Here is a 12,444-nt window from a genome sequence, read left to right as displayed (position 1 = left end):
ATAAACAATTCTCCTGTCCCTGTCACAAGGGACCAGAAAGACCAGCCAGGAAATACAGCCAAGGTATGTCATTGTGCTTTCGTTCAACCTCTTCTGCTCAACGCTTGGAGCCAGCACTCCAGGCACTAATACCCCAGCAAGTCCATCCAGTTCCAGAGAGCTAGGAGGACTTCCACATCAGCCCCATGCATGCTCTGGAGGTTGAGGCACAGTCACTCAGACCAAAGGCTCCCCACAGAGCACGCATCCAGACACTGATGAACCCTGCAGGAAGGGCTTCTTTGGCAGGACTATTTGCAGGCTTTAAGGCTGGAACAGCAGGAAGCACTGGCAGTCACAAGTCAAGACTTATCGACAGAGGTGAAATACTCCACTCAGTGACACACTCATCTTCATGACACTGGTCAAGTCACAAACACTCCCACAACACCTCTACTCAGCAGACACACCTGCCTTGTTGTACAGTTGCAGGTGGGAAGAAAAGAGGTCATGTAGCAAGGTAATGGCAGAGCTGCATCAAGCTTACAGGGGCCTGGCCCAAAAAGTTCAGCTCAGCTTAGTATCCTAGGCTGTTACTGGCTAGGGGTGGTTAAAAGCACAGTGCATGGTCAAAGCTGCTTTCCTACTCTTCAGCACATCAGCTAGGTGGGATTTCGCTTAGCTCAACATTCAGACCAACGCAGCCAATGATGGAGATGCTCACCTCTGTCTCTCAATTCTGCTTATGAAACCCACGTGCAGAGCAGACTCTCTGGCACACACACACACGTCCGCTGTACTACAGCAGCACGGACTGCTCGGTGTGCTTTGGCAGGGTTGCATAGAAATCTAGAACCAGTACAGCCAAAAGGAAGTGTGAGAAGAAGCAAATACCCGGGTCCAGGCAGTGCTCTCTATTTCTCACCCTCACAGGCAGCAAAGCTACTCCAGGATTTAGTCTAAACACACTTCTAGCTTAGAAATGATTGACCTAATGAAAATATTAAAGTGTACTAACATTTTACTAACGTCCTAAGTGAGCAACCCTGGGAGAGCTCCTAAGCAAAGAGCCATTTCTGTTCCTTTTAACAATTTGTGTGTAAAAAATAAGAATCTTAAATTAAAAAAAAAAATAAATCAAAACTGAGCCTTGATGCCCTGATGAATGTCCAGAGGCACTTCCACATAAATATCAATCTACTGATACAGGGGAGAATGGGAGAAGATCCTTCTCACGAATAAGTTAGGTCAAGGCGTGTTCTTAGGTGCAGACTCTGCTTTCTTCTTCTGGTCAGCTTCTTACTTCCTCGCTGAACCCAAGGTGCTTGGGGAAGGCAAGACAGGCAAAAAAAAAATTGTCCACCGTCGCACAACTTGGAAAGAGTGGACGTAAACACTGTAAATCCTGCATTCCAAAACAAGAAGGAAGAAGGGTGGCATGGTTTATAACTGGGACAAAAGTGCACTGATAAGGTTACAGGGCCGAGACACTCCCCACGTGAAATCTCTCCTACTTGTTTGCCTACAGAGCACAGTCTCTTCTCCCAGTCTGACAGCTTCCTGACAAAACAGTCCAAAAAGCAGGCTTCCTCCCTCGCTGGTAACATTGTAAACCCATTTCCCTGTTGAGATCTCATTACCCCATTTCCCCCTGCTCTCCCACCAGCAGCTGGCCACAGCCACATCTTTAGTCTCCATCAAATTCTATGGGAGAATTTGCAGAGAGCTGCAGCTGAGCTGGTCGAATTCCATGAGCACAGCCTGCGGTGGCACTCAGTTAATCGAGGGAAGCTTCTTACCTGTACAGCCTCCATACAGCTCACCTCCGGCTCCTTTAGCGCCCCGTGTTACTCATCCCTGAAACCTTTGGGCTTTTGATGGTAAGGTTCTCATAGACGGAAGCTGACTCCTCATCAACCCTGTCAAGAAACAAAGCCTTGTTACTAACAGCCTCACGGCTCCGGATCTTTTCCCAGAGGCAGGTGGCCAGTGGGAAGTGGGTAATGGCCCAGCCAAGCTCCCCCTCTTTCCCTCCCCTGCCTTGTAGCTAGGACAACACTGGGTTACCCGCTGTTCTTAATCCCTGTTTTCTCTCCCTCTGGCTGAGCCACCCCTCCTAGGTTCAAATACAGCTCGGGGACAGAGCCTTGAACCTTCTTCCACATGTCAGCCTTTCATGGATGCAAAGTTTCTGCAGGATCAGCGGATACAGTTCCTGATGTTTCCTCCTCCTTCTTTCTCTACATACTCAATTTCTCTGGATTTTCCAAAGTCTAATGGAAGGAGACAGCTGCTCCAAAGGCCAGATCCAAGTACCTCTAAAGCAGGACTTGCTCAGCTCAGTCCCACACAGTCCTCCCTGCCGTCATTTATTCAGAGCTGCAGTTTCAAAGTTGGGCGTTTTAAACAGGATGCAAATGTTTCTAGAGCCCAGCGGGGAAGATCCCAACTGGCCAGATCCAGCAGGAGTTGGAAGGTTCATAACACCAGTGAAGGATCCAGATTTCCCTTTAGCACTGCATCAAAGCAAGGTCTTTGCAGTTACTAACATGCTGCAGGACCAGAGTGGCTCTGCCTGCATCTGCCCCGGGAGCTGAGCAGCACCCTTCCCTGCCTCCTCCTGCCCTCTCCCAGCTCCCAGGGCAGCAGCTGCCCAAGTCCCAGCCCAGAGCACCTCATCTGCTGGGCCCAGCTCTGGCTCTTCTCACAATGGCAGCTCTGGTTATGGCACAGTGCCGGGCACGAGCCACCAGCACATCAGTGATGGCCAAATGCCCAGAGAAGAATGTGTGACATCTCCTTTTGCCCTCGTCAGTTGGATTTTTTGTTTTGCAGGAGCCAGCAACAGCATTTCTGCGTCCACCTGAACGCCCACTCCTCTGCTCCTGCCTAGCCATCTCTTCTTTCAAAATCAATCCAGCAGTTCAAGGTGCCCAAAAGTTCTGATATTATTATTAACTGACATATGTCCCTGCCCACTCCCCTTCAAATTACCAACCTCCTCTCCATCACTCACTGGTGTCCCATTGCTTGGGACAAGAGGGAAAAACATCATTTGGAGTATTTTACCTTTGCTTATGTAAGGAATTCATGCTACTTAGCACATGCTCCCTTTCCACATGGGTGTGAATCCACCTCCCTCTGCCCTCTTCCCATCTTTTGCTGTAAAAATCCCTCAGTGGCAGTGGCACAGTTTCACTCCCTAGCTGACTCTCCAGAGCTGAGGATATGGGGCACTGCTCAACTAAAGGCTAGGATCCATTTCCTCCTCTCCTTTCCAAAAGTGTAGCACACAAGCAAGGTGAGCTGCTACCACCACTGCTGACAGCATGGTGGGATCACCTGCTTATATCTAGCCATTCCATATGATGGCCAGCAACAGGTCAGGTTTCAGGTATGGGACAGGCAGGCTGGCAAAGGATAAATACTGGGGACTTTGCCCAAGCTGTTCTCTCTTACTGCTGCAGAAATTCTTAGCCCTGGCAGAGAGATATTCAGCTTACACAGACTGGGCCCGTGGTGAAGGGGGCTGCCCTTTGGCTCTGCCTTTTTCCATCGGAGAGTAGCCGATATTCAAGTAGTCACGCTCTTTCCTTTTATTCCTCTGAAACAGAAAGCAAAGACAATAAAATCTCACTGGAAGCAGATACAGGAGAAAGCCTTGACAAGATCCCATATGCCAGCAGGGAAGCAGTAGGTGTGGGTTTATTTCCGTTCAAGGCTGCTGTTCAAGGCAGCATTTGAGTTCCAGGGAGAAGGTGGGAGTGGAAGCAGTGTTTGGTGTGGGTCAAGTTCTGCCCTTGTTTTTCCAACCAAGCCAAACGGGACTCACCTGTTCTTCTTCCAACCGCTTCTGCTCAGCCTCAATGTACTGCTGAACAGCCATGTAAACAAACTTGTACTGTGCCTCGGTCTGCACCATGCCCGAACGCTGCCTGCGTACCATCTGGATAGTTTTGGGGATGTCAATATCGCAGTCCAAACCTGCTCAAGCAGAAGAAGGTGAGGTTTAGGGCGTGGGAATTAGGTTGAAAACTTATTTTCTTAAGACAACTTTGAAAGCTTTCAGTAACCGGCTGCACACAGTGTCAGTGTAGCCCCAGAATATTGTGAGAGGATTTGGTGCATCTCTGTGTCTAGGAGATTGGGTTTTTTTTGTGTGTGTATATATGTTTTGGTTTTTTTTTTTAATCTCTGTCACAGCACCTTGGACTGAGAACAGTTGAGGCAGAGCTGACTTGTTTGAAGCAAGGGGACGGGAATTAGGTCTGTTCTGCAGCAACTTCCTATGGGTCCAAACTTAACCACCCTTGCATGGTTTACAGTTTATGAAATAGATATGACCACTGCTGAAGAGGCTCCACCTGCCTCAAGGCTCCCAGACCAGACCCAGTGATACCACAGAGAGTTTTGTAACAGCTCTAGAATTTCAGGTAAGGGTGACAGCCCTTCTACACAGAAGAACTCAGAGGACTTATTTCTAAAAGGGCTACTGGAGTTAGACACTTACTGAACCTGTTTCCTCCCACCCTGTCCTCAATAAAAGAATTGTCCAGTTGAAATCCTGGTCCCATTGATGCCAATGAGAAGACTCCTGTGCTGTGCTGCTGAAAGCATCTCCCTTACGAGAGGGCTGTCCATGTGCACACCCATTTGGACAGGATTCACGTTTCATTACGATAAAGCTCCATTTCTTGGCCCACAGAGAAACGAGGAACCGGGAACAGCACAAAAGCCCTCCTCACCCTGCATTCAGGTGGTGCCTGTGCCTGTGCCCACTGCTTTCTGGACAAGTCAAACCCACTGCTTGATGACCATGTACCCACTGCTTGCACAAGAGCTGGGTTATCCCATAACTGGTTAGAGCAAAGCAAACGGTGAAAGCCACGAGACAGACAGGGAGACATACCTTGCCTGTGAATAATATCCACCAGAATATCTATCACTATGATGGTGCCTGTGCGTCCTATTCCAGCACTGGAGAGAGAAAAGAAAAGAAAAAAATCGTTGCAAGAAGAAATGTTCCTCGGAGTTAGTCAGCTCAGCTCTCACACTCATCTGCACGCCTGGTCCATCCTGGGCAGATTTGGCATGGCTGCTATAAGATAAGCCCAGTCAAGTGCTGACCCTTAGGAGGTCAGAGTCTATCAGGCTACATCAGAGCTACCAGCTCCGGATCAGGCCTGCTCTTCCCTGCACTATCACCAGTGAGGCTCCGGAGAAGGGCTGTATTTTCCCCATGTGTATACTTCTATCCCAATTGCCCACCATCAGCTCAGATGATGACCCAGCTGCAGGTGCAACAAAAAAAAGAAGAGACACGTTTTTATTACCCATCCCCACTGCAGTGACCCACTGGCTCGTACCTGCAGTGCACTATGATCGGCCCCGTGTCTGGAATGCTTCGCTGTGCCCGATTCACTTGGTCCAGAAAGCTCAGAACCCCTCCTGGTTCATTGGGCACCCCGTGGTCTGGCCAGCTGAAATACTGATAGTGCTTCACCAGTCTCGGGCACTCATCCTGCAGGGAGCAGAGACCCACCGCCTACTCAGAAATCCCCTCCTGCTGGGAGGCTTCTCCTTCCTTTACTTTTATCAAAGCTGGGGCAAAATGGTCCAGTGTTATAATTAAATGGAAAAAAAAAAAAAAAGAAAATACAAACAGAAAAGGCACAGCTCCCTCCCTGGGGGCACCAGCACCAGCCCGTTCCCCGCACAGCGGGCAGACAGCAGCGGAGCACTCACCCTGTCAGTCCGCAGGATCTCCAGCTCCCGAAGGTAGTAGCCCTGGGCCTCACGCTCGCTCACGTTTCGCACGCAGATGCACCCGTATTCCTTAGTGCAGCTCTTGTCTGGCCAGTAACGGAAGCATTTGTTCTGCAGTGACATCAGACAGCTGCTCGTTAGTCGAGACTGGGGAGCTGGAGGATGAAGCCCTGAACACCTCGCTCAAGGATGCTGCTGCACTCAAAGGGTGCGCGGCCCCAGTGTAGAGATTTCAAGGAGAGCCATACCCACAGAGCATCTCCTTTGAACTGGGGATGCAGCGGAAACGGCCGTTCCGATACGAAGGACGTCATCCCTAGGGGAATCTCCTCCTCAGCTAGCCCCAGCCTCAGGTGGGCACTGCTTTGCCAAAGGCATAGTCTTGACACACAGCACCTGAGCTGTTGGTCTAGTCACTGCCTAACTCCTGAACCACATCTCCATCCCCAAGGGCTACGCAGTCTGCCTGTACCCCTCCTGTCCTCCAGCCCATCCCCTCTTTGCTCTAGCGACTCTGCCAGCGCAAAAGGCGGCTTGTGAGCAGAGCTATCTTTATCTCATCTCTGCACTACGCTGCTGCAAGCACAGCCTCCCCCTCGTTCCTAAGCAAAATTGCTAGTGACAGTCATAATTAGCTCCACTCTTTACCAGGGAAGGCTGTTCTGGCAAATGGCTTTGCATGGAATTTCACTGTATTCCTTAGCCCCTACCAACCCACTCTTAGTGGGATGTATAGGGGTGGTACACAGATAGGCTGTATAATTACTTTTGTCCCTTATACAGCTTGCCACACCCCTGCCACAGCTTTCCAGCTTGCTGTAACAAGCATGATGCTTTCTCTCCCTCTCTCTGCCACCTGTGAATCCCCGGAGCCTTGAAGCAAGTCATATGAGGGACACCCCATTAATATTTATGGAGCTGGGGAGACTGGCTGTGCAGAGCAAAGTGGTGTGTTACTTTCATGAAGAGCAGCTAAGGCAACATTACAAGACAGAGGAGAAATGAAACGAAGGCCAGTCAGAGACAACTAAATACTATTAGTACTAGCAGCAGGTAACTTTCGGGCTTGGGGAGAGCACCCTACAAGTGCTCACCCTGCCCCGCTCCACTTCCTTGGTTGTCATGACAATGACGTGACTGTTCTCTTGATACACCATGGCCCAGAAGTCATTCACTGTTGTCTGCAGGCAGCCCTGGGTGGCTATATAGATCTTGCAGTGCTCAGAGTTCCTTCCGTCTTCAGGGATGCTCTGAGGAGCAAAGGAGAGGGGGGAAAAAAAAAAAGTCAACGATGCTGGAGTGAGCAGTTGAAGATTGCTTTAGTGCACCTTTAGCAGCAAAGTCAGTGCACCCTGCCACGCAGGATTTCTGAGCTAGCTAGTTTTCCTCTATTCGTCAGACCTGTGGGCATGAACTGCTCTCATCACCACCTTCAACAGAGCTTCCAGCAAAATGGTCTGCCTGCCTCCAGGGACCTCTGTGCTGCTGTAACGCACATTACTGTGCAGCAGACTCTTGCCAGCAGGCAGCTGCAGAAGTTGCAGGTGGACGTTGCTGGAATGAAGCCATCTTGAAGCACCAGCCTTCGGGAAACCTTGAGTGCCAGAGGAGCATTGCTGGAAACACAGCTTCGAGCAGCTCTTAGCTTACAGCTGACAATTATAATTTGACCTCAGACATAATGTTCAATGACAGAGTCTGGGTGAGTCCCCTAGGACCTCCTGAACTGGTAAGGAAAGGAGGGGATTGAGATACAACTCTTAGATAGGGGCAAACAGGACATGGTACAACAATGATACCCCTTGGGATACAGTAGAAGAATCCAGTGTTTGGCCTGAACCCAGTGAAAGATACTGGTCCTGACAGTCTATTCACTCAAGACTTACACCATTACTGCACTTACCCACCAGAAACATAGCACTGGGCTGAAGACAGCCCCCACACGGTGTCTTCCCTTTCCCACGCACCTTAATATAATTGGCATTGATGTAGTCTGACCCAGGCACGCTCTCATCTACATCTCGGAGTGCCACTCGCGTGGTATCAACTGCAGGAGAAGAGAGTCCAGAATGAACACAGGAGTGGCACACACAGAGGAGCACAGACGGGCTTTGCCGTGGGGCAGTCACAGTGGCTCCCAGCAAGGGCTCCCACAAGGCTCTTACTATGAAGTCACATGGGAAACTACTGCAAAAGAGGGCATGAAATGTTCTCCTAATGACACTTAGCAACACTCCATACTACCTGGCTCACAGCTATGTTGCCAATCTGGTAAACTGGCTGGACATTAGCGATACGCAGTGCTGCGGACTAACCTGAGCTCAGGTTTTCCAGTATTTCCTTTGGAGGCTCAAGCTCTGGCTCCACATGACTTTTGAAACACACTTGAGCTCTGAAGTATATTTGTACTCGCAGCACAAAGAGAAGAGAGCAATTTAGCAGTTTCCCACGCAAAAGGAAAGGACCAGGTTAGAAAGAGAATGGAGACGGCCATGAACTAACTGGACTACTCCACTAGGACAGTGTACACCTCTTTCCAACTCAGCTACAATCAGAAAGCTCTGCAGGGTTAACTAGCCCCAGAGAAGGCTGCAGAAGTTGTGGTAAAAAAAACTAAACCAGTATTCAGCATCTCCTTACAGGGAAGGATGTTCTTGTAGCGATTCTTAGCTTTGTTCTCTGGTCGCTGTCCCTCCTTTCTGGGGTAGAGGAGCTTGCACTCTTGCTGCTGCAGCATCTGTGGAGCAAAGCACAAAAGAACAAACTGTTCCAGGCAGACAAGGGGAGTCAGAGGCAAAGGAAGGGCTCTTTCCACTAGCTGCTTGGCTTCCTAATGCTGAGAAGAGCAGAGGGAGCACTGGCAGGAAGGGAAAGGGAGCCAAGAAGCAGCTTGATGAGAGAGCTAATGGGGGGAGAAGGCACAAATCCCTGCAGGGAACAAAAGGCACGTGGTTCTGGGATGAGGAAGGAGAAACTGGTCTCAGACACGAGAAAAAGCCATAAAAAAAAGGACTAGAAGTAACTCAGTGGAGCACGGAAAACAGGGAAAGGAGAAACAGTGTTGAGAAGAGGTCCTCAGTGCTGGAAAACGATGACACTCCCATGCAAAGATTATATTCTTCACCCACAGGCACAAGTGGGACAGAGCGCAGGAGCATCCAGTACCTCAAACTCTTCCCAGAACCCTTGCTTGGCCTTCTCACTGTGATCTGCCATTTTGTTCAGCTCCTTCACTCTGTTTTCAATGTTAGCCGCGTTGATGCGCGTGGCGTTGAACGGCTGAAAGACAGATGAAGACAGAATAGAAATCACTTTCAATAACAGAAAGCCAGATAACTTTCCCCTGGAAAACAAACAGTTCCCGAATCCATGGGGGCATTGGCAGGATTTGAGTCTGTTCGTGAGGCCTGGAGTGCAAGGTGAGGGATCTCTGCAGCAAGTGAGAGCCTGGACAAGCATGACAAGTAGCCAGTGGGATTTTCTGGGGGCAGGGAGTTCCCGAAGAGCAGGGTCAGATCTGTGCACTCCTCCAGGAGCCTGAGCAAGCCCAGAACCAACAAATATGTGCTAGAGCAGCTACTACCTGCTTCAGATGAACCACAGCTCCAGATTTCTCCACCATGGGGTTTTTCTTGTAGTGGTCCACCAGGTCTGTGAGCGTGTCAAACCTCTCTCCTCCTCCCACATCATACTTCCCGTCCGGCTGCGGGAGAGAAGAACGAAACCACAGTGAGACTCGAATGCACAGCTCCCCACTGGGTCACCCGCCCGGCGCCCAGCGCGTGGCGAGCAGGGATAGCACATTTCCCACCTGGTAGTGGATCATCACGTGCGTCACGTGTGGTTTCCGGTCTCCAGTCTCCATCTTATCCTCGTTTGTCAGCACCGACAATACAAAGTCTCCTGGTTTGCTCTGGCTCTCCCGCACCAGAAAGCTGCCTGGTTTTCCCTTCTCTGTCAGAAGCTTCTCTGCCTCCTTGCCGGTGAGGTGCCCATGGTACCACCTTGGGGAGCAGCAATGGAGAGCAATGTCAGCTCAGAAACGTACAGAGCACTGCCTTTAGACAAGAGCTACACTCACTGCTGGGGATGGTGCTCATGGAAGCCCACTTCCAGGCTCCCAGCTGACTGCTCTCCCCACTGGCACGACACCGGCTTGAGTTATTTTAGAAACAGTCCCAGTGACTTTCCTCCGATGCTCTGCAATGTCACATCAATATCTTAGCCTGAGGCTGGAAGTGTCAGGACTTTGCTCAATCCTCCAGCTAAATGTGAAATGGCCTCAGTATATAAAACTGCCATGTGATGTGTGACAAGCACTGTCATCTAGGGATAGCTTCCGACAAAGCTATAAGAAACACGATCCTGGCAGATCTTACTTGAAGGTGCTTATGTTTCTTCTATTTTTTTTTTAACATAGAAGAAAAAGCAGAACACTTGGAGTCAGCAGGCTGTAGTCAGACACAGAGCATGGACAACCCTGACCAGGAACAAGATGCTTTGACACAGTTTGGGAAGGATTTTCAGAAGGATGGCATGCTTCATGGACTAGCACTCTGCTACAGCCTCCCCTAGATACAAATAACAGTTTGGAGGGAAGCAGAGATTCTTTTTGCCCCAGAGCCTTTGATCCCCACACTCCATCAGCACTCAGCTGTGGCTCTGGGCAGATGCCACAGGTCTCACTTTGAAGACGCTGGCTCCTGGCCGGCCAGTCAAGCTGCCAGGAATGCAGGGAGGCTCAAAATAACCTTCCAGGGGCCATGCAATGGCATCACGTCACGTCTCAGCAACTTTGTCACACAGGACAAAATTCAGAGAACAGCAGTCAGGGATGCTGGGTCTTTCGAGTCCCGACTCCGCATGCTGCAAAGGCAGCCATTTCAAGCCTGACTGGGAAGACCTGCGAAGAGCAAGACTCCTTCCTTAGGATGGCATTAAGACCATGGGGCTGCAGGAGTCATGCTGCTGCGGAGGGCAGAGCCGTCCACCTCTGGTGAAGCACCTCAGCGCCGGCTCACAGCACCACTGCTGTTTGGGCTCAAGTCTTGGAAACATGGCTGCCCTCACCCATTCCGCTGTATTCTGACATTTCGTGTCTTCAGAAGACTTGGATGCTTTTCCCTTTTTTTCTCCCTGATGCCACCAGATGCGTGGTCTGGAGCAAAAACCTTTACGGAGCTTCCTTGCCAAGCCAGACTTTCCTTGGCGGGAGAAGAGGGGGAAACTCAGCTGAAGGGGGTTTCCACTTTTCCAGAGCTTCTGCTAACGTGAGTGGCTGCCCGGCCACTTTTCACATTGCGATCTGGAAGGAGCAAAGAAACCTCCCTGGCAACGAGGGAGCACATGAGCTGGAGGGACTTCCCAGTGCCTCGGCTGGCCGGCTCACATGACGGTGCAGCAGGGAGCATCTCGGCTCCGTTTCAGGAACCGAGACGAGTCACAGCTTCGCCTGACTGTGGCTGCTAAAGTTAGAGTGATCAGGGCCTGCTTCGGCATCGCCCGTGCCTGGCCAGGCATTCCCCTTTCCAACCCACCATGTCAGCTGCTGCGTATGACACTGGGGAAACTGAGGGGGAGGAAAAGGAAAAAAGGGGTCACTGGAGTGTCACAGATAAAGGGGAGGAAAGAAAGTCACTAATCAGCTGGTGGAAACATCCTGAAGTAGCCCAAGGCAAGCCGCTTCTCACAGCGAGCCAGCCATCCCCATCCCTGCAAGGCAACAGCTTCTTGCTATGGGAATGAAGAGTGCTTACAGACCGAGATGGGATGGGGGAAGATTTTCTTCAGGGCATTTCTACCCAGTGTTCTGCAGGCAGGCATGAGCCACTTGCATGCGTTTCGTTTCTTTTCAAACCAAAGCTGCATCCTCCTAGGATACACCTGCAGGACCCCTTGCAGATGGACTCATACTGCTCACGTTCCCAGTTGTCTAAAAGCTAGAAAAACCTTATCTGCACATGCTGACACTAAGCAAGTATCAGCCTCTGGGCCTTGCTAACATCATCTAGCCAGCTTCTGCACACAGAGCAGCTAGAGGACCATATCCCGGAGATGCGCAGCTTCTGGGTCACAAAAGCTAAATCACAGCCAAACACACTCTGTTTCAGGCTCCTTTCCAAACCCAAGCCATGTGCAGCTGTAGGGTCTGAGCCAGCTGGGAGGACAGCATCACCACCACCTGGGAGAGGCTGTCAGAGAGCAGGGCTTACCTCTCCGAGGTGGGGTCCTGGCAGTTGAGAGGGTATTTCAGCTCGATGACATTGCTGTTCTTCTCCCGCAGCAGTCCCTGCTGCTCTGTGTAGTACTGCACCAGCTCTGCAAGGGTGGCAAACTTCTCACCGCCGTAGAGGTCATAGTAATCCCCTGTGTTCTGGATCTTAATGTGTGTCACCTCATCGTTTCTTCTGAGGAGGAAAGGCAAACAAGACCATAAGCATGAGAGAATGGAAGCCCAGCTGCCTCCTGACTACCTCCTAAGCTGCACCACATGCTCTCTGCCTGTTCAGATGCTGCTCACACTGGCCACGCTTCTACAGTAGGGATGGATGGTCCTCGGCCAAGGTTGCTCAGTCAAGAACTGGCTTTATACCTTGCAAGCTCCCAGCCTGCCCTGCTTCCCAGACAACCTCACACAAGGAGGTGAATAATTCCTCCTCTGCCATCTCTTCTGCTTCCTACACTACTCACCCTCTCAGC

The 12,444-nt window shown here is 50.7% G+C and overlaps 1 protein-coding gene across 2 annotated transcripts in view; it reads right to left on the bottom strand.

Moving 5' to 3' along the window:
* LOC104373420 (tyrosine-protein phosphatase non-receptor type 11) overlaps positions 1-12,444 on the bottom strand; it is a 37,103-nt gene continuing 24,659 nt past the window's right edge. Inside the window, exons 3-16 of one of the 2 annotated variants that reach the window (XM_086625516.1) lie at positions 11,958-12,152; positions 9,557-9,749; positions 9,329-9,448; positions 8,911-9,024; positions 8,386-8,482; positions 7,713-7,792; positions 6,840-6,995; positions 5,725-5,856; positions 5,346-5,500; positions 4,889-4,956; positions 3,812-3,963; positions 3,483-3,583; positions 1,779-1,898; positions 1-1,384 (exon numbers count right to left, since the gene is read on the bottom strand). In XM_086625516.1, coding sequence (XP_086481642.1) covers positions 1,814-1,898; positions 3,483-3,583; positions 3,812-3,963; positions 4,889-4,956; positions 5,346-5,500; positions 5,725-5,856; positions 6,840-6,995; positions 7,713-7,792; positions 8,386-8,482; positions 8,911-9,024; positions 9,329-9,448; positions 9,557-9,749; positions 11,958-12,152 — 1,648 coding nt within the window. In that variant the 3' untranslated portion in view covers positions 1-1,384; positions 1,779-1,813. The remainder of the gene's footprint in view (positions 1,385-1,778; positions 1,899-3,482; positions 3,584-3,811; positions 3,964-4,888; positions 4,957-5,345; positions 5,501-5,724; positions 5,857-6,839; positions 6,996-7,712; positions 7,793-8,385; positions 8,483-8,910; positions 9,025-9,328; positions 9,449-9,556; positions 9,750-11,957; positions 12,153-12,444) is intronic. The other variant, XM_009979319.2, reaches the window with a different exon arrangement.

The sequence above is a fragment of the Tauraco erythrolophus genome, chromosome 23 (genome assembly GCF_009769465.1).
Source record: "Tauraco erythrolophus isolate bTauEry1 chromosome 23, bTauEry1.pri, whole genome shotgun sequence".
In the NCBI taxonomy this organism is placed as follows: Eukaryota; Metazoa; Chordata; class Aves; order Musophagiformes; family Musophagidae; genus Tauraco; species Tauraco erythrolophus.
Note: the sequence above shows the minus strand (reverse complement) of the source record. Positions and strands in the feature narration are given on the sequence as shown.